The following is a 21,945-nucleotide window of genomic DNA, read 5'->3' as shown; positions in this document are numbered from 1 at the left end:
GCCCCCTTTCCAACAAAAAACAAAAATCCTCAAAATAGGTTCACAAATAGTTAGCTGGAGTTACCGCGTGACATACTTAGAAAAAAAACAGTCGAATTGAGAACCTCCTTTTTTTACAGTCGGATAAAAAGCATGTTTTAACGTTTCAAATGTGTAAGCGTTTTTTTTTTTCATCTTTAATCGGTTCAACAAAGTCAGCCTTGACCTTGTTATAACCTATAAGGTCCTTTACTCGTAAGCCTGTTTGTGATGAGAAAGCAACATTTAATTTCATTTCATTTCACCTCAGAACCTGTAAAGAGTCCAAAAACGTAGATTTGAAATCCGAAAAAATAATTTTATAGTTAACGTGTCGCGACGACCAAACAATTATATATAAAAACTTCACTTAAACCCACCTAACCTTCGCAATTTTATGTTCAAAATTACCTTAACAAATGAATCGAACTCATTCTCCGTGGGGTACTTCTCGCTGCCCATGAACACCATGTGTTCAACAAAATGCGCTAAGCCTTGGATGTCGGGGGGATCGCTGTAACTGCCCACGCGCACGCTTAAAGCGCACGCCGCCTGAAACAAAACAAAAATAGTCATAATATGAATTCAATCCTCATTTCTAATTCCTAGGTTTTCGCGATTGTTACACATGGGAAATGAAACTATTTTTCCGGATTTAAATCGCGTACATTTGTTTTTTCAAAAAAAAAAAAACGTTTGTTTCAACAAACTGTTGTTTTTTTTTTTGAGACTGAAGTCTCAGTCAACCGTGACCATGGGACCTGTAAAGGGCCCGAAACGTTGGTTTGTTTGAAAAACAAATATACTTACGCGATTTAAATCCGGAAAAATAGTTTCATTTAATCCTCATTTTCAATTAAATAAATTATCTTAACAGAAGACAGAGTCTCTCATTGTCTTATATCGTATACACGATGATTACGCGAGTGCAATTAACTGAAATAGCTCTCATGACAATTTTTTACAATAAACTTGACAGTTTGTAAAAGACATATCGTCGGGGATAGAGCAAATCCGCTTATGTAGCACTGGTAAAAGGCGCATATCTGAACTAAACCAAATTGTACAGGAGAGGGATTTTAAGTTATTACTTTCTTATTTCAATGGCTACGACTTTCAATTTTGCACAGTAAGCACTAATGATAACAATAGATTTAATTTGGTTGCAACGACATTTACGCGTATTTGATTTGGCCACTAAATTACCGAAATGGAAACTCATAATCCAACGCTAGTTACGCGTAATTGCAATATCCCCGACGAACTTCCTTTGTTGTTGGGGCAGCGTTAATCCTACAGGATCTTAGGCAGTATCACCCAACATTTGAAGAATTTCAACTCAATATACCGCTATAGTTAACGGCATAATAAATAAACAGCTTTTCGTGCAGTTTATTACTAAATATAAAACTAATTATAAAACATATGTATTTAATAAGCATAAGTCGGAAAAAGGTATTCCACCATTGACTTACAATTATATGGACGTCGGGTGGGCCCAAAAAATGTCCGAACTTATAGGGCGTTAAAATCGTATACAGAGCGTCATTCACGCTTTAGTCTTCGTTTGTTCGACTGACAGCGAAGCAAGCAAAATTAGACAGTATTGCGATGATATTACAATTTAAATTCAACGTTTCAGCTTTTTCATATTCCTTTACAAGTCACTACGTTTAAATACTAGGTTTAGGACTTGGGACATTTTTTTCGTGGTTTTTGTATTAGACCCGTCGTTCATTTATTTGTCAGTCAATGTGTTCCACATATTATTATATAGATACTTGTATAGACATAGAGTTGTTAAAACCACCAAATATTACTTAATTTTTTTTTCGAATTCCGGATTTCCGGAAATGATTTTACTGTATCGTAGGACAAACTACTGCCCAACGAAGTCGAAGTTGGATTTTAAAGTAATTCTATTGGTGCCATGATAACTGACAGCCTTGATGCCGTTTCGTCAATATGACTATCAATATGCGGGGCGCAGTGCGGTATCTAAAGCTAGGGAGGGGCGGATAGTGACTTTTCGTTACTTTTTTATTCTTTGCATTGGTAAAAGGTCAGGCACTGCATTTTTTTACATGGCACCATTACTTTAAAATCCAACTTCGACTACCTAAGTCAGTAGTTTTGTTTTACGATGCAGTAAAACCATTTCCGGAAATCCGGAATTCGAAAAAGTTACTAATTAATATTTGGTGGTTTTAATAACTCTATGTCGCTCCTTGTAGCTATATCCATACATGTATCTATACATGTGGAACACCTTTTTCCGACCATTGGTAATAAGTTTTTTTACAAAATCGGTTTCGGAATTTTTTTACAAAATCTCTTGTAATAGCAGTTTTTGTGTTATAGTACCTATTGATGAAGCCTAGTGCTGATTTACTATGCAAATTCATGAATCTGTTTCTTATTTAATAAAATGTTATTCTAAACTTTTTGTTATTCTAAATAATATCTAATTATTAGACGACATCCCATACGTAGCTTTGATCCCAAAGTAAGTCACCAAAGCACGTGTGTTATGAAAATCGGAAACAACGTACCACAAACACTGTCACCCGAAACAATATAGATAAGTTAGTTTTCTACAATGACCCGGCCGGGGACCGAATCCGGGCCAAGCCACTCGAGAGCAAGCCACTCGAGCACAGCGCAGAGGTCGTCGAAATGTATACATTCTAACTTCCAATGTATCAATTACAACTTCCATTGCTATTACCTTGAAAATCTCAAGTGTTAGGCTTATTTTAGTCCTTTGAATACATTAAAACGTTCCCCTGTAAAGTTGTGAATATGGGCTTACGATTCTTTACAAACGATAATCATGTCCGTGAATCCCACAATTAGTTCGTTAAACTCCGACAAAAATAATTAAATTAAAATGTACAAAAGCCAGTACTAAAAATTTTCCTATATTGTCTCGTAAAACATCACATATATTTCTAATAACAACAAAAAACCAAGAAATAAAGCCAAAAAATCTACGTAAAGTTACTGTAATGCATTCGATAGCGTCAATTTACATAAGCACTATGAAATATTACAATGGTGGATTACGTTAATGACTACTTGTAAGGGCAATTATGTTTGAATGGAACGCGTTTATACATAATAAAATATAACCTGTTTATACATAATAAAACAACGCTACAGTCAGTGCCAAATTCATCGATGCCTATCTGTTAAAAAAATCTGAACGTTTAAAAAAATGAACCTTTAAGTTCGTTATAAACAATTTTGAAAAACAAAATGTCTGTTTCAATTATAATAAAAAAAACCTTAATTCGTCCCAAATAATAGTGGTTTAAATATGAAATTGCCGATTTATCGTACTGGCCACTTTGAATTAAAATGAAACCTGTAGGTATCGTGTCAGATTTCAGAGTGAAACTTTTTTCACACGAAAACTAACCTTTCTTAACTTAAAAAACATGATACTTGATTGTTCGAACTTTCAATTGTTTTTACATTCAACTTTTATCGTGAAAATGGATACAGGGAAAATCAGAGTAATTTTCGAATTCGTGTTCTCACATGTGGTTAACGCAGCAGAAATAGCTAGTAACGTCATGCTAGAAGAGGATACGGCTCAAAATGAAAAATGAACCACGAGGACGAGCAGTCACTAAGGTAAATAACGGTGAATTGAAGGTGATGATGGAAGCCGACCCGTTCCAAGGAATTAGCGGCATGGTTTAATGTTAGCGTACCCACAATATGACATAATTATGGCATTTGAACAATGACGGCGAAACTCGCAGCAAAACAGCTTCAGCACTATTGCTCTGTGATAACGCAAGATCTCACACTGCTCGAGAAACAGTTTTAACACTACAAGACCTGCAATTAGGAACCATCCGTCATCCTACATACTCGACGGATCTCGCCCCAACCGACTACCATTTATTCCGCGATTTGGACTATTTTTAGCTCGGAAAAAAATTTTTTTCCAGGAAGCAGTACAAAATGGCTTGATATTGCTTGTGAAGTCCAGGACCCCAGAGTTCTTCTTCCGATTATGTGGTAGAAATGTATAAGACAACGAGGTTAAGCACTTTGATTAAACAAATATGTTTTATCTTAATAAAAAAAAATGTTAATTAAATTTTTATTGAATTGATATTCAATTAATTTTTGTGAAATTACTCCACTAGTTTGTTATAAATATTAATACAAAGATCGAACACTCAGAAAGAATTAACTTCGCTGCGACCGGATCGAAGGAATTTTTTCTGAGTGTTCGATCTTTGTATTATATAAAAATATAATTATATAATTATACAAAAAATGTTGTTTTAATTTTACAGTACGAAACGGCAATTTTATACTTAACCCCTATTATAAACAAAATGACAAGCAAGGTAGAGACAAATCCTTGGAAATATTTTTTGAATATTTTAAACGCACCGATAACTTTGACAACTGTTGCGTAAATTGTAAGAAATAACTTCTCCACGATCGAAGTTAAGTTTCAATCACATAGGTTTTAGCAATATCGATTTTCGTTTGTATTAAGGTTGCACTGCACTTGTGAGCATGCTTTGCCACTGATAAGCATGCTGACAAGTCCAATCTTCACATTCGCGGCAAAAGCCAAAGTCTACACAATAATGATGACTACATGAAAACCTAAGCGACCCTTCTATAGATACGTATGAAATAAGAATCTGCTGTACATTATCTTGTCTACCCGATAAGTAGATAACTTAATGAAAAAAAAACTAAGATACAATACAAAAAGCAGATTCATACCGTATCGAAAGAGAGGTCGCTTAAAATAACCATCTTGCATTGTTTTTTTGAAATTTTGGTGTACTGTTTCTTCACGAAAGATACTATTGTTCTTTTGTAGCACGACATCTGTCGCATGCATTCAAATATCTAAAAATTAAAAAAATAAATCACATTGTTAATTTCAAGCGTCTACACTTTTTTATGATATCAAGCGACCGACGGGACGGACGCTCAAGTCGCCTGGTAATAAGTGACACGCCTGTCCATAACAGATCCTGCCGCTCAGAGTTTTAAATCGCTCTGAGCTTGACCTGATGTGTACTGCCACTGAGACATAAGTTGAAAAGTCCCATGTGCCTGTAATTTCAACACCTTTCAAAGCCGAAATGCAGTAATGCTCACATTATTGCTTGAATGCAAAAATAGGCAAGGTGGCAGTACTTCCCTGGACGAACTCTTTCACAATGAACTCTACTGCTACTAAGAATTATGTATCAATTATACCGACTGGTGGAGTACTACTTTCACAAAATGTACACACATAAATACTGCAATTAATAAAAAGCGACATCTCTTGTCAGCCGCCGATAGCTGTAAAGGTACTTGGCTGAGTGAAAAAATACTTTCATAATTTTCTCACCGGTGGCGCTAAACTAACAAAGATTTGCTGATTTGCACATAGAGAAATTCGTAAGGTCTGCTGACACGTTTCGTAGCCCAGTTGGGAGAGCGATAGCTCGCGTTAGTTGAAATTGTCGCTGGTTTAAGTCCAGCCGCATCGAAGGAATTTTTCTTTGACTTTATTCCATCTTTGTATCAATTAGAAAAATAAAAATAATGTGTTTTTTACTATAATACTATCGTCACTCCTCTGTATGATATCCTCTCTCCTAAAATCCCCCGTCACGTTAATATCAACTTCCTCCTAACGTTAGTCCATTCATTACTGTGCATGTGCTGTGTAAATTTATTTAAAAAACAAAACAATTTCCTTCTGTAATAGTCTGTGTAGGTTCTCTATCGTTGTACATTTGTAGACTCTCCTCACAGTGAATTCTGTCGAAATTCACCGGTTAATTTTTGAGTAAAAGCGGGTGTGTTCCTTGACATTGGCGAAATCATCGATTTCGATTCGATCGGGCCATAACACTTAAAAGAAGAAGAAGAATTGATTTCATAAATGCAAGAATATGGACTACTTAACATGCATTAAAAACAGTCCACTTGAAAACCATTATTTTCAAAGCTAGCTAAGTGTGTTAATGTTTTCGTACGTAACTACCAATTTTAGGACTAGCTGAACAAATTGTCCATCGGCCCATGTCCACTCGTTAGATAATTGACTCGATAGTTGACTTGCCTATTGAAGAGTGACGTCGATGTTAGAACACTAAAGACATTTCTTCATTGTGTTAATTCTTCCCTCATTAGAGAAGCATTCAAGAATATAAATAATGGCTTAATACGAATATCAAAGAAAAGAAATATCTTGATAATTTGGAATTCTATTGTAAAGTAACAAGAATTACTGTTCATAATTTACTGGGCATAGGTTATCCATGTAAGTGCTCGTTGAAGTAATACTCCTACTAGACCTTAAATCAAAAATATCCAAGACGCAGTTTTTTAAAGTTATCCCGTTGGTAAAGCCGATATTTTCTTTTCAGGGGGCTATGAAAGGAAAGACGAAAGAAAAATAAGAAAGAAAATATATTATCACTTCACTGGCTGGGAAACGCTTTCTTTCTCGTTAGAAATCTGCGCGCAGTAGGTATCGATTTTTGCAAGCTAGCGTGGAAAAGATTTTTAAATTCGAAATTGACGATGGACGTGCTGCCGTCCGATAACTAAATAAGTGTCAAAATATTTTTTTGAGATATTTTAAAAACTATGACCCAGTTTTAGAATATTGAAATTGTTTAATGATATTTCAGCTATGCATCGTTAGCGTAAGTTCCGATAAGTCGAACACGTTAACTAATTTCAACTGTTTTTAAAAAGAGAATTTTGTGCTCTATTTTTTTGCTATTTAAAACGGTTATTTGCCCATTCGTCACTTAGCCGCGTTTTAGTTAGTGTACGGCAGCATGGTGCACCTAACTTTTTCTTTGACGCAAAGAAAATGACAAGTTTAACTACGCGATTTGTCGTAAATTACTTTTTTTTATGTAATACAAATCCGTTGGTATGTTTTTTATTACATTATTCTAATTCGTCGAAAAACTAAAATAATTTCAATAACCACTTAATCACACAAAATAAAGTACAAGTAAGAATAAAAATTGATGAGGTGTAAATTCTGGACGCACCCGAAGATAAACATTTCTTTTAATTAAAAAAACTGATGTTTTATAGTTCAACTGTTTTACTCCATTTACCATTTTCCTCACTATGGGTGAAGCGATAAGTTGTGTGTTTCGATCGGCAGCAAAGTTGTTTTGCGTCTCGTGCCTTTAAACCCTCGCTACGCTCTATTTTTGAACCTATTTTCAATCTTAGCTTCTTCGCTTGCTTAGGTTTCTATAAAAGCACTCGCGTCAAACAACAACTTTGCAGCCTTGCATAACAATTAACTATTATTTGACTACCACAAACGACACCACACAAGAAAAAAGAAACAAAACAGAAAAAAAAGGTTATTACGTTATTATATATGTATGTTCATTGAGTATATAACCAGAAATAGAGACGAATAAGGGCTATCCATCCCTGGCTACTCATCAGGTAAATGGGCCTTATATCACTTTTAAATATCAAGTCTCGTTTACGCTGAATCACAAATTAGAAAACTGAAATAGTAGAGCGCCAACAAGTGCCTGTGTGCGTCTTCTTTTATTTCGAAAAATATTCCGTATTTATTGCAATAAAGATATCTGTAACAATGGGGGCTGTTCCATTCGGTGGTGTGGGAACAACACCCGACAATTGTTTCGAATTCGGGCTGGCCAATCGGAGCGCAGTTGTCACAGTAATGTTTTGTCAGAATTGTTTTCAAACAAACTAAATAAAATTTCGTCTGTATTTCTGGTTATATACTCGATGTATTAGGTATTCGGGGGCCTTGTAGAGCGGTATATTTTACTTAAGACTAGGCTTCCAAAATTTCATACTTTTCGAAAGTATATGCCTGACTCGTGCCTATGTTTGATCAATGCCAAATTTGGACATATTTCATTAAACCTTTTGCGCCCAGTTACACGAAAAAATTTTCGCGCGGCGACCGCCCAGTTACCACGCCTTCATGTACTTTAATGGCGAATCTGAATTCAATTTACTAGACAACAACATTTAAATTTATCTGAATAAAATTACCGCGCGGCCGCCGCGTAGACCAAATTCAAGCCCGCGTGGCCGGAACGCTCATTTAAATTAAAACGTAAAAGCTAAACAAATAGAGCGTATTTTGCCATGACAGACGCACGCGGTCTCTGCGGCGGCAACGCGGACTCCGCTCTTCGACCGCGCGGCGACCGCACGAGGTGAGCGCGATGAAAGTCGCGTCGAATAAATGCGACCTTTATCTCTTTTTTTAATATACCAAGTGACGGGACGAATAACTTGTGCGTTTGGTGGTAAGCGAAACGCTTGTCCATAAGCTGCTCAGAGCTACTTTAAATATCAAAGATCTGGGAGGCATTGCATTGCGCCCGTCGTCCTGTGTGTCCAATTGTTAAGTGCCATGTGGCTATAAATTCGCCCAAACCCTTCAAAACCGGAACGCAGTAGAGTGAATATTACTGCTTGGCGGCAGTTCTTCTCTGGACGAACCCTTTTACAAAGAGCTCTACGGCTACTAATCGCTATGAAGAACCTTACGAGAGGCCATGTTCTTTTTTATAATACCAAGTCACAGGTAGAACAAGTCGTGCGCTTGGTGGTAAGAGACACGCCTATCCATAACAGTTGCAGTGCCACTCAGAGTTTTAAAAGATCACCCTGAGACATAAATTGTTAAGTCCCATGTGCCTATAATTTTCTCCGCCTTTATATATTTAATACAGATGTTCGTATTAGTAAACAACGATGAACTTGTAAGCATTGCTTCTCAAGCGCTAAAAGAATTTGAATCACTATTACATATGTGTTTGGTTGCTAGAATGATGATCAAAATATCAGCGGCAACCCACATGTGTTACGGTCTAAACGTTGTATGGTTAGACGCCAATGTAAACAGAACTACTCGCAACATTATAGAGTGCAATAGTCAAATAGCCGCGAACTGTTTAAATACATAGCAAAACACCTGGTAACGAACAGAACTCACTACTGTAGGTTCATCAATCATCATCATTATTCTTTTGATATTTTTTTATGTTTGTTACTTTTTAGGCACTCTTATTCTTTAACTGCCTCTGTTGCCGTGCCGGACTGCCAAGTAGAGGTTCCAGGTTCGATTCCCCGGCCGGGAGAAATATTTGTATGGCCTACATTTGTTTCTGTCGTGAGTTTGGGTGTAATTTGTGGTTGTCTGTGTGTGTCCATAGCACCCGTGACACAGGTTTTCCCTAGTGCGGGGTTATGTTGAGTGTGTCCGTTATTGTTATCTTATGTTTTATTCTCAATAATTTAAGCTATCTTTAAACATTCCTCTAGCATAGTACTCAAATTGATATGCTACGTCACGTACATGTGATGATGTTCTCGAGGTCGATTTTTAGTTATCTTTAGTCTTTGACGTTTAGTTTGTGACGGGACAAACCAGTCGTGGACCAAATAACAATAACTGCAGTGCCACTAGTTGACAAGTCCCTTATACCTGTGGTATCACCAGCACCTTTGCCCTTCAAAATAGGAACAGTAAGGGAGTCAACATACCCATCGACAGGGAATCGCATTAAATCGGTCAGAGGCCTCAGTGTAAATTTGTAATAATTCAGAATTAGAAAGAAGCGTTTGCGTTTACATTTTTATTTAAATTTTATTCATAAGGTTTAAATTAAAATTTTAACGCAAACTTCGTTGTTAAGTACATATTTGAAAACTTACACTAAGGCCCCAGAATATGTTAGGTCGCTTATATCGCAGATATAAGCTTTTTCTGATCGGCTTAACGCGGTTCCGCGTCGATAGATGAAATTACAGGCACATGAGACCTGTCAAGTTATGTCTCAGGGTGACGGGCGCTGTGGCAGTGCCCCCATATCTTTATGATTTAAAGCTCTGTTATGAGGAGGCGTGTGGCTTACTACCAGGCGCACGACTTGTACGTCCCGTCATTGGTATGATAAAAAAAAATGTGGTGACTGCCTTATGCTCACATTAGTGTTTGGCGGCAGAAATACGCATAATGGTAGTACCTTTCCTTCCTTTCCTCTTGAACTCTTTCACAAGGATCTCTACCGCTGCTAAAAACCTATTTAAGAGTCAAGCTTTTTTCGGTGTAACCTCCTCCATTTCTTATCAGTTCCTTGACCTTGTATAACTGCTTACTTTGGTATTCACTTTTATTTGCTCACTGTATAATCGATCTTCGTCTCTCTCTTTCCTTCTATCTTCCTTTCAATTACAATGCAATTTCAATTAACTGCCTCCGTGGCCGAACGGTTACCATGCCGGACTGCCACGCAGAGGTCCCAGGTTCGATTCCTGGGCCGGGAGAAATATTTGTATGGCCTACAATTATTTCTCTCGTGAGTTTGGGTGTAATTTGTGGTTATCTATGTGTGTCCATGGCACCCGCGACACAGGGTTTCGTTCGAGTGTGTGCGTTATTTATTTATTTAATGCAGCGGGTATATTTGAAAAGAAAAACAGGTTTCATGAAATTACACTTCAAAGCATATTTGAAAAAAACCTACTGATATTGACTTTAAGGCTGAGGTTTGCCTAAGCAACTTCGACTCCGACTAAGCAAAGATGGCGAGTTAAGCAAGTTTTTCGTATTTACAAAACGACCTTTGCCTAAGTTTAAGCAAAAAATTAAATTAGACTGAATTTACTTCGAAATTTCTTGCTTAACCCATCACCGCGCGTGCTATGGACACACTTTGAGCCTAACGATTTTGGTACTGTAGCGTCCTAGAGCCACAGCTCTAATCCACAGCTGTGTTTTCAATCACCATTAAAAAAAGTTTTATAAAAATTTAAAAAAAACGAACAATTACAAAAAAATCAAAAAAATATAAACATTTTTACCAAAATCGTTGAGGACACCTAGAAAGCGTGAAGGCTATGCGCAAGCAATCTCGCTAAATTTTCTCGCAATTTCAGGCTAAATATAATTTACAGTAGGTATTTTAAATGCTTATTTACCGAAGCTACACGAAGTTGTAAGCATATCACATTTCGTGGCTCGTGTATGCAACCAAAAGTTAACAATGGAAAGTAATGAAATAATACGGCTGAGAAATAGCCGGAAGTCATAACAACACCTGTAATACGAATCACAATTCATTGATGACATTTGCAACATCAACAATGGCGTGTCGACTGCAGAGAAGTGATCAATGTACAATGTATATCGATTAATAGAAATCGATTCAAGGTCTGAATCGAAGGTCGTAGAATAATATAACATTATGCAGCATAGGAAGCTGCATTGTTTACGATAGAATACGGTAATAATAATTACGGTAATGGTAATGGGGCTGGCGAGTTATTTTGACTTACGTAATTTTGAAGTTAGATTCACAATCATCATTTACTTTAAAGGTGATGGAAAATATTATGATAAAACCTGCATGTAAAAATTATTAAAACATGAAGGCAGGTATTTTATCCGCACTGGGCTAACGCGTAGATTACGGCCTCGACCCCTTTCTCTAGTGGAAACTGTGGCGTACGATTCGTTGCCAAAAGTAAAATAATAAAGGCACCATTTCAAAGAAAAATAGATACCTAGCACTATTTTTTTGTGAGCTGTTGGAATGATATTTATAGAATAGGATGTTACTTATAGCATTATCACACATAACCTCCTCAGGCGCCGAGTATCAAAATGTATATAATAAGTAATTCAGACCCAGCCAATATTATACCTATAATCACGATAACGCCAAGTGTACAAAGTAATGAAAATATCGCTTTCAAATTGTATGTATATCTATACGACTATAGTGTATCTACAAAAATACGTTTGTCATGCAAGTCTGAAGCGTGTAAATATATTTAGCACATATTGTTGTACATTGGGCGTTTAGCGCTTTTCCCATTATAATAATAATAAAGCACATACTCTTATGGTTATCCCCGTACTAGGGAAACACTGTATCGCGGTGCCATAGACACACACTTAGACAACGACGAGAAAAATAAATGTAGGCCATACAAATATTTCTCCTGGCCCGGGAATCGAACCCAGGACCGCATCATTTAATTTATCATCTTTTTCAATCAATCTTGTGGACCGAATCTTCTGCATTCTCATTTCTCTAAGGCTAGGGTTACACCATTAACCATCTGATTTTTATAGTCCACGTATAATCGGTATGTCATTGGAATTCTATAATTGAATGCCCATAAAACTACTCTCCCTATCTCTACACACAAAAGAGAACTTTCTACTTTCACGCTCGGCAGGCGAGTTGACGACCACAGTAAAACTATTCAAGTAAACATTGCTGTCCCTCTCCTTTTTTTATGATGTGAAGAAAAAGTTGTGCGCCTGGTGGTAAGCGACCCCTGTCCGTAGCAGTTTCGGTGCCACCCAGTGTTTTAAATCGCAAAGATCTGAGAGCCACTGCCACTGCGCCCGGCATCTTGAGACATAAGTTATGTATCTGTAATTTCACCAACACCGTTACCCTATAAAACCGGAACGCAGTAAAGCTCTCGCTTGGTGGCAGAAACAGGTAAGGTGGCAAGTACTTCTCTGGACGAACTCTTTCACAAGGAAACTTACTGTTACTAAAATATGTTAATATAAGTTGTATATAATATGCTAATTTTATATCAGATGGATTGAAAGTATATTATTACGCCATTCATTAGTAACACTTTATATTAAAGTGCATAATAGAGACTTTCTAAAACCGGTATAGTAAATGCGCAAACAAATTTCACTCCGTTCTGAAGTGAAACTTGAAACATAAGCGTACGAAAACATACATAACAAATTAAAATAAATATAATTTGTCCTAAAGACATTCGAGTCGAGCACATAGGCACACGGTAGTGCGTTGGCTAAGGTAGGAATCGTGTTCAGATAAATAAGATATGCCTTTTTACATATTTAGAAAAAAAAAAACCAAGTAATGAGTGCATTAACAAATCGTACCTCCGGTAAAACTGACTTCGGGCTCGTTCCCATTAGGTCGTGACGACAGGTAGTCGTGCAGTTTAAAGTCGTAGTCGTGGCTTGTATATTTAAAAGAAATTGTGGGCACATAGAACAAGACGATTAAATGTCGTTCACGAGTTCTTTGATGTTACGACGACAGACTGTCGTGACAATGGGAAGCGCTAGAACGACGGTCGTCAGACGATGAATAAAACGTCACGATAAAATTGTGACGACGGATAATCGTAGCTTCAAACGATTCTGTCGTGCGAACGACAAGGCGGCTATCGTGAACCAATAAATTGTCGTCACGATCTAATAGGAACAGTTAGACACGACAGTCGTTCAACGATAAAATAAACGTCCACGACACAGTCACGATAAATAGTCGTGATATGGGAACAGGTTAGACGCGACAGTCGTCCAACGATAAATAAAAACGTTATGACATAACGGGAACACGCCTATACTTTAAATTTACATTTGCAAAAATGTATAGAAAAAAAAGTTTTATTTTTAAGAGCTACCTACCTACCTACTACATTTTTTTATTATTCAAGAAAAATGCAAGAGGTAACTTATTTAGTAAAAGTCCAGTTTGTTGGCGACGTGTGCACTATTACTTAATTACCTACTTTACTATATATAACATTACATAATTGTACTTACTAAATAAACAATAAAAATTACTTTACGAGGTACACCATTAACCAACATTTTAATGTTTATTTACTTAATTTTGTGACATTCCTTACTTAGCCAATAAATGTAATGATATAATCGAAATTTCGAAGAGCTCTTATATGTTATACTATAGCAAACATTGCCCCCTTTATGGAAAAATGAAGGAATGCCTGATGAGTCTCTGTTGTTGCTCTGAGCCCAAAGCAAGTAAGTAAAGCACTTGTGATATGGAAATTGGAAACAATGATGGTATCACAGATATGATTTTGATTATTTTGTACAAAAAGTACATATTATATGCGCGCCGCTGTGCTTTCTATCCGAAGTGACCTTAAAAATTAGCGTAAAACATCGACAACGTAAAACATCGTATTTGAACCAAAAGAGTTAAAAATGTTGTAAACTAGACCAGACGAAAAATTAAAGTTGCAACATTTCAAACAAGTATAAAAAGTCTATTACATTCTGGTCTAGAATGTAGGACAGTCTAAATAATGATAGTTAAAAACGCGTTGCAATATTTATGCAGTCATGCTTAACGTACTGATTTCATGCATGAAAGTAATGAAGGTGTAAATTTTCTTTTTTTCTTAGTTGACTTTGTGAAAACAAACGGTAATTTGGTTTTCATGAATAGAATAAACATATACCAATGAAGTTGCTTTGGTGCTTAACTAAAACCAATAAACTTTAAATTTGATTGAATATCTACATGTTATGCCATAAATTACATTGGGTTTGTAATTTATGGCATAGTCACCTTCTTTCACAATCTAAAACAAGATTAACTTGGCCTTTCTTTTCTGCATTTACAAATATAACTTTTATATAGAAGGACCACCAAGCTAAAACTGTCTGCCTGGTATTGAAAAAAATGTCCAGATAGATAATGAATTTAATACATTCTTCCAAATTGTCTGGAACTAATCTCCATTTCCAGTCCCAAAATTAAATAAGTACACAATTTTAATAGGCCCCAATGGCCCCAATACAACGTTAAAATTGAATCATGGCATCATTGATAAAACTAAGTTAAAATTGAATCAAGGCATCATTGACAAAACTAAGTTAAAACTAAAATGTGCTAAGTGTGTGAAAAGTAAATAAAAAAGCAACTAACCAATTTTTCCTCATCAAATTCGGCTCGTCTTGTAGGTCCATGATGGTCAGATCCAGAGTGTGCAGAGTGTCCGCTTTCACTCTCCGGCCCACTGGATTGTTCGGACTCATCCTCTTCGCTAGAGTTCTCATCATTGCTGGGCACACGACTTGGGTCGGAGATGAGAAGGGCAGTCAGACCATTTTCAAGTCGAATGGTTCTGTGCACATAGGAAACATCCACTATATTATTACTTTATTTGCTTCATTGTAACATCACAATCATACTTCAGTATTGCCACCATCCAGAGAGGTGTACACTAACAAGTTTCATTACCACTAAAATTCGTTTTAGTCGTGAGCAATTTAACTGAGATGATGAGACTCAAAAATCAGGCAATTAAACTAATTGGTAAAAAGAGGGAAAAGAGAAAGCCATATTAATAAATAACAGAAATACAAATGAATACATAAATATAAAATTGTGTGCTCAAAGAAGCTTTCATTAGCATGCAAAAAATATAAATTAAAAAAAAAAACAGGATAGAACCAATGATTGATGATATTACTTAAGTAAACACAAAAATAGTAGATGTGACATTGGTATTATGAAAGCTCAAATAAAGATAGACAGGTCATAACCACAATTGGAATTAACTGATTGCTAAATATTAACGTTGACGGATATATTAGAATCATATAATTTAAAAGTAGGTAATGAAGTATAAAGAAATTAATTTAATTTGAAATGCTATAATATTGCTAACAATTGAAAATAAACTTAATTTTTGTTTTAATAAATGGTTTATGCAATGTTACTGTAGTACAGCATGAAAGATATGTAGGGTAAAATGAAGTAATTTGAAATTATATTTTATTAATACAGAAAGTAGACATTATATTCATTCAAATATGTAAAGCTTACCGGATGATTACTTGCGCATGCAATTCAAATAAGATTTTTTTGCTCTTGGAAAGCGATATTCATTAACGATTTTCTACCGTAAATTGGAGGCTGTTGGTATTACGTGAATATAATCATGTTTGGAAATAAAAATTTATGATAAAGTAACCAATAAAATGTGAAACTCACCTGTATAGTTTATTATCTGCTTCCGACTTGATGGGTGGCGCTAAGACTTCGACAGTTTCTCTAGTTGGTGCCATAGTAAGCACTTGATTACTGTGACTAGACGCCACCTTTACTTCGGGCTTAAACCTAGGAGTTCTGTGGAAAGTATTTCTTTTAGACATATTAAGTATTGTGTGTTTGGCCAGCTGAAATCCAGATGTTTTTTGAATGATTACGGACAAAAATTTTGACATTTATTGGCACATGGACCAATGTTGCTATTTTACGGTATGCCATAAGAAAAATATCCTGCTGCAACAACTCCTGTCAAACCATCAATCTAATGTTCAATCGTTTTTTTTTACCTGTTGCAACTTTTTATCCACAACACAAACTAAAAAAATACAACTGAAATGTTGTCAGCAGTGAGTGTCACAGTGTCACTGTCATTTTTGAATTGATGAGGCTGTTGTGATTGTTGATTTAACATATTTTTTAGTTTTTCCTTATTTATTATTGATTTATTGTAATTTTTTTCAAATTAAATCAGCTACAATGGACCAGCCGTGTGCAGACAGTAATGTTTCGCTATCTCCTTCTAAAATACTGGATCGTTTACAAGTGTTACGCCAACTTCAAATGTTGCAGCGAGGAAAACTGCAGAGACACCGTTTAGAGTACCAAGACAGCCCTGAAACTTCGTCTAGTATTACCGAAATTGTCAGTCACTTTAGTAATAGCACAAGTTATAACACATTTCGAAGTTTATTACAATCTTCGCACGAAACTTATAACGATGTTACGCCTCGTTCGAACACAAGCAATTTATTACAAAAAGTCAAAGATCATGACTTAGTAGAAGGTGTCTCAGTATTAAATCTCTCACAAGAATCCGAATATCTCGTTCAATCACCGATATCAACAAAAAGTAACCTCTCTGCACCTTCTAGGTCTGAATCTATTGGTATCAACTCATCGAGTCATAACGATGAGCCTAAACCAGTAATGAAGAAACAAATAGCACTTGATGAGATGCCTATTTTGTCACATAAGCAAGACTTTGAAACTTTAGTAATAGAGAAATTAAAAAATTATGCTAAACCCCAGAGTAAAAGCCCAAAAAAGGATGTAGAAAACTGCACACAAAATAAAAAACCTTTTCTAAAACGTGGTGAAGGTATCGCAAGGTTCGGTTTGAAAAAGAATTCTCTTGTAATAGAAAACACTAAGTCCTTGCCATGGAGAAGGAAAAGCCTTACTACAAAAGTCAATCATACACCCAAGAAAGTTAAACAGTCTGAAAAAGATGACAAAGTTGATGTACAAATTATGGTTAATGATTTTAAGAAACCTTCAGAAATTCCTAAAATTGTACCGCCATTGCACAAACCTCTAACTGTAAAGGAAAAACCAAAACAATTATTGCCACAGTGTTATGCAGTTGAAAACTCTGTTGATTCTAGCAACTGTGAGATGCATAGTAAGAAATCTGAAAAAAGTATACAATTTCTGAAAGAAAAACATCCCTTACAAACTCAGAAAGGAAAAACATGGGCCGCAGTATTAACAAAAGAACAGGATGATTTCTTAAGACAGTTGAAACAAAGTGATTATTACAAAAACTTTGTGTCCCCAGCAAAAAGTACTATTTCAAATGCTAGCTGTGATGAAAATCTTTACAAACTAAGACAGGAAAGAGAACGTGCAGAACAAAATATGTTTGAACTACTTGAAAATAAAGTTGGCAATGAAAGCTTCAATTTGGAAAACTCATTCTTCTGCAAATTTTTGAAAAGAAACCTTGAATCTTCTGGAGAAAGTACACCACTAGTTATGCAGAAGTGTTTAGCAAATAATCCTGCATTGATGCACATATTTTCTGATATACATCACAAAAAAGATGATACCCAAAGTGATGCAGATACTTGTAGTAGTCAATACACAGATTGCAGTGATGATTGCTCCTCAGCTTCTTGTTGCTGTTCTTGTAATACTGTAGAGGAAAACCGCTCACCTCTAAAACCAATACTGAAGAATAAAAAAGAAGATTTGCAGAAAGAGGGCAATGAAAAAAGAAAGGAGGCACATAAAGCAAAAAGAAATAATGATTGTCAAGATGACACAGTCACTGAGGATGACACTATGAATGCGAATATGGCAGATATGAATGCTAAATTACTAGCTACAAGTGAATTGTTAAAAGAAAGATTGCACGAGTTAGAAGACGAAATAGAAAAATTCAAAAATGAAAATGCGAATTTGGCAAAAATGCGAGAAGATATTGATTTAGAAAGGCAAAAGTTTTACGAGGAGAAAAATGCGTTTGAACAAAAATATAATGAAGAAAAAGTTTTGTCTGAATATTATTTGGCTGAAGAAAAAGAGAAACTTACAAAACAAAAACAACAGTATGAAAGATATGTTAGGGAAATGAGAGGAAGACTGAATAAAAAAGAAAAAGACGAAGTAATCAATTTGAAGAAAGAAATTAGTGATTTGAAAGAAGAAATAAGGATAAAAGATGCCAAATCAACTTCAACTATTGCAAGATTAAGGAACCAGATCAAAATAATGGAAAAGGAGAAAGACAATTTACAGAAAGAAGTCGAAAAGCTGAAAAAAGAGAACAGAAGAATTCAACATAGTAATGAAGTAACAAGAAGGTTGACCAACTTAAAATATCTTGAACAGATAAATAAGAAATTAACAAACATGTCTAAAAATACTCAGTCTGAAGTAGGTTTGGATACTGATGTAAAATACAAGGCGTATGAAATTGAAAGACAGAGTAGAAGCAGAAAAGTTGAACCTGCAGCAAAAGGTCTCGTACGACCGAGAGCAAAAAGTGTACCAAACTTGAAAGTAACTTCCCGTTACGCTAAATATTTCAGTCAAAGAGATGCTGTAAGTCAATTGGAGAAAAATGATATGACTAATTTTGAGATCATACGCGCCAATTCCGACGATGATTCAGACTCTAATCAGAATAACATAGAATCGGAATTTATTCAAAATAACGACAATTCTTCAAACAACGACGATGATAATAATATAGAAAGAATATACTTAGAAAGATTTCAATCTGAAGAAAGACATCAATCTGGTTCATCGAAAAGTAATTCAAATGGGTCTAATTTGTCTAATACCGATAAAAATGGTTTCATAGATAACCCTGATCCATATTTTATTCGAAAATCTCTTTCAGATTCAAAAGAATCTATATTATCTAATCACTTATCTCCCCGTTGTCCAAGTCTCAGATCTAATGGCTCAAAATCTCCTATTTCAATACTAAGTAATCGCTCTGATCAAAAATCACCAACTTTCGCTAAAGATAACCTAAATTACTCAAAAGAATCAAACAATTCACAGAGGCGATCTGGCTCTCCAGTCTCAAATCTTAGTAAATTTTCTGGCAGTCAAAGATCACGCACTATTATAAATCAAGGCCAATATAGAGACAAATTGTCAGTAACTCCTGAACCTTCAACAAGCAAGACAAGTTTGACGAAAACTAGTTTGAACCCTACTGAAATTAAGAAATCTGATGGATCAAAAGAACTAAGATTCCCAAATGGAAATGTGAAGTATATTTCTGCAGATGGAAAATATACTAAGTTTATTTATTATAATGGCGATGTAAAGGAGAACTTCTTTAGTGAAGGGAGGATTAAGTATTTTTATGCTGATGCTAAAACATATCACACTACGCATGCTGATGGTCTTGAAGTTTTAGAGTTTCCTGAGTAAGTTTTGTTTTTTAAAGTTGACTGATTACTGTTAGGTAGTCATGACTGAATCATTGATCAAGAATAAAGAATAGCGGTTACATATCTTTATTGGTATTGTAACACTGAATGTGAAAACACGTTAACTCGAACATGAAATAACAAGCTTATAATAATTATTCTTTGTGTATTATGATGCAGTTTTACTGGCTCAATTTTTATTGGAGCATATATATTACGTTCACATTACAATGATACATTTTTTTTAGTGGTCAAGTAGAAAAACGCTATAAAGATGGCTCATCTGAGATACGGCTTCCGAATGGTAGCATTCGCTATTTCGATCCAAAGAACAAACATGTGAAAGAAGAATGGCGGTTCCCCGACGGCACGGTGCTTACAATAGCAGCTGATGGAGAACAGAAGATCGTGTTTAGTAATGGACAAGTTGAAGTGCATGCTAAGGATCATAAGGTAAGATATTTTTTAGTTGTGGAAGCGAAATAACACTTATGAATCGACTAGCGGGCACACAGCGGTGGCAAATCGAAATTTGAAAATATATTAAATTTATTTAATGTTACCCATTTTTTACAGCGTCGAGAATTTCCAGACGGAACAGTAAAGTTGGTGTATAATGACGGTACTTCCGAAACACGATATGCATCAGGTCGTGTAAGAATCAAAGATAAGCATGGTAATCTTATTATGGACTCATCACCTGGGTAATGAATTATTAATGACAATACAGATGATAGTTTTGGATGTTGTATTTCACTTGTTAGCATAGAAACTAATAATCTGCGAACAATCACTGATAATTATAAGGCTCATTAATACATTATCTAAGAAAAAGCTAGTAACTTGAGGTTACAGTGACTGGTGGCTAGCAGCCATTATCTATGCTAGCAACCGATAATATTTGTATGTAGAATGTTGTTTCTTGTGACCTCTGAGGGCGCTGTACATTTTCTGTATCTAATGCACCCAGATGAATTCAAATTGTTCAATTAGGTGAACAAAGTTTACTAAAATCATGTTTAATGCACCCAAGTGATTTAAAGTTTACTAAAAGTGTAAGTTAACAAACGCGACATTTTCTATACAAAATTATCAAATATTTTACGCAGTCGCTAGCGAAAACTACCATTGTAAACTCATGGTAGAGACGCCATGCTACGCGCATGGTAGGCGCGTAGTCAAAATAACGACATAGACACTATTCATTAATGAAACCAGTTTCACCAAAAATTAGATTGAAACAATCTCTCGTTTTAAAAATTCATCTCTAGATTGTACGCATCTTGTGTATCAATTACGTGTATTGTTACGCATAACCAGTGATACGCCTGGGAAATCTGATACGCCAAAATAGTACAAATGTAATTTACTTAGGCTCAATTTATATTGCGGCGGAACTGAATGGAAGCGAATTTTTGTAACGATATTGTACATAGCATAATGAACTTTATGGTCAATTGTGTAACGTACAAACTAGATACAAGACAAAAATCACGTCGCGCTCCGCGGAATTCTCGTGCATTTGCGGGAAGTAGCGCAAAGGCAAGCGCAGTGTAAAGTCGACCTTTGACAAAATACTACAGCCTCAAGGCGCGGTCGCTGGAATGCTCGAGTATTCCGCCTTCTCGCGCAGCGAGGGCGAAACAGACGCTACCATTCCATTCTGTTCCGCCCGCGCCGTAATGTAAATTAAACCTTACCGTTTCTAAATTGAAAGTATGACAAACCTAATTAATTACAAATTTTCTGTTGAGTTTTGTTTTGGAATAATCGCCACGCGAATTTGAATTGTTCATATTATAAATGTTGCCGATTAAGAAGTGCCAATATTGTTATAGTGAATTTGTATTAAGATGTAATATTTTTAAATAGATTTAACTTTTATTTTATAAGCAGAATATTTAATAAATATTTTTACTTAAATTTTCCATTTTAATTATAAAAAAACATTATATATTATACTATATATAGCTCGATTACCACTGACTGAACTAGATACTGACATAATTGTTCTCCCAGAAGGAGTGCCGGTGGGTAAAAATAATGTACTAGACTCGTAGACGGATCGGTCCCGTGAGTACCAGAAAAATCCGAAATCTTCGAAAAGTTGACTGCATCAGGTGAACGCCTACGCGCGCGGCTAAAGTATAAGACCTACCGGAAAGGTGTTCTTACTAAAAATGGCCGCCACCCTGGTCAGTTTCTACCGGAAGTGAAAAAAATTCGAAATTCGTAAAAACAAGATGGCCGCCATACAAATTGCAGAGCTTTATATCTCGAAAACTACAAGAGGTAGGTGGGGGGTGCTCGACCAAATGTCATAGAGGGCGGCGGGGGTCAACTGCCGGTGACAAATTTTTTTC

General features: G+C 35.7%; 2 protein-coding genes across 2 annotated transcripts in view; one reads left to right on the top strand and one right to left on the bottom strand.

Moving 5' to 3' along the window:
* Nucleotides 1-16,087, bottom strand: part of LOC113225980 (nardilysin-like) — a 57,598-nt gene extending 41,511 nt beyond the window's left edge. The window contains exons 1-3 of the mRNA XM_026458474.1: nt 15,855-16,087; nt 14,784-14,982; nt 430-570 (exon numbers count right to left, since the gene is read on the bottom strand). Coding sequence (XP_026314259.1) covers nt 430-570; nt 14,784-14,982; nt 15,855-16,087 — 573 coding nt within the window. The remainder of the gene's footprint in view (nt 1-429; nt 571-14,783; nt 14,983-15,854) is intronic.
* Nucleotides 16,088-16,388: 301 nt separating this feature from the next.
* On the top strand, nt 16,389-21,403 carry LOC113225966 (centromere protein J). The gene is made up of 3 exons (XM_026458458.1): nt 16,389-19,579; nt 19,831-20,035; nt 20,159-21,403. Exons 1-3 carry the CDS (start codon nt 16,389-16,391, stop codon nt 20,288-20,290), a joined length of 3,528 nt encoding a protein of 1,175 aa, XP_026314243.1. The 3' UTR covers nt 20,291-21,403.
* The last annotated feature ends 542 nt before the right edge of the window (nt 21,404-21,945 follow it).

This window comes from Hyposmocoma kahamanoa, unplaced genomic scaffold (genome assembly GCF_003589595.1).
Source record: "Hyposmocoma kahamanoa isolate Upper Pololo Valley unplaced genomic scaffold, ASM358959v1 180, whole genome shotgun sequence".
Lineage (NCBI taxonomy): Eukaryota > Metazoa > Arthropoda > Insecta > Lepidoptera > Cosmopterigidae > Hyposmocoma > Hyposmocoma kahamanoa.
This window is presented reverse-complemented; position numbering and strand designations above follow the sequence as displayed.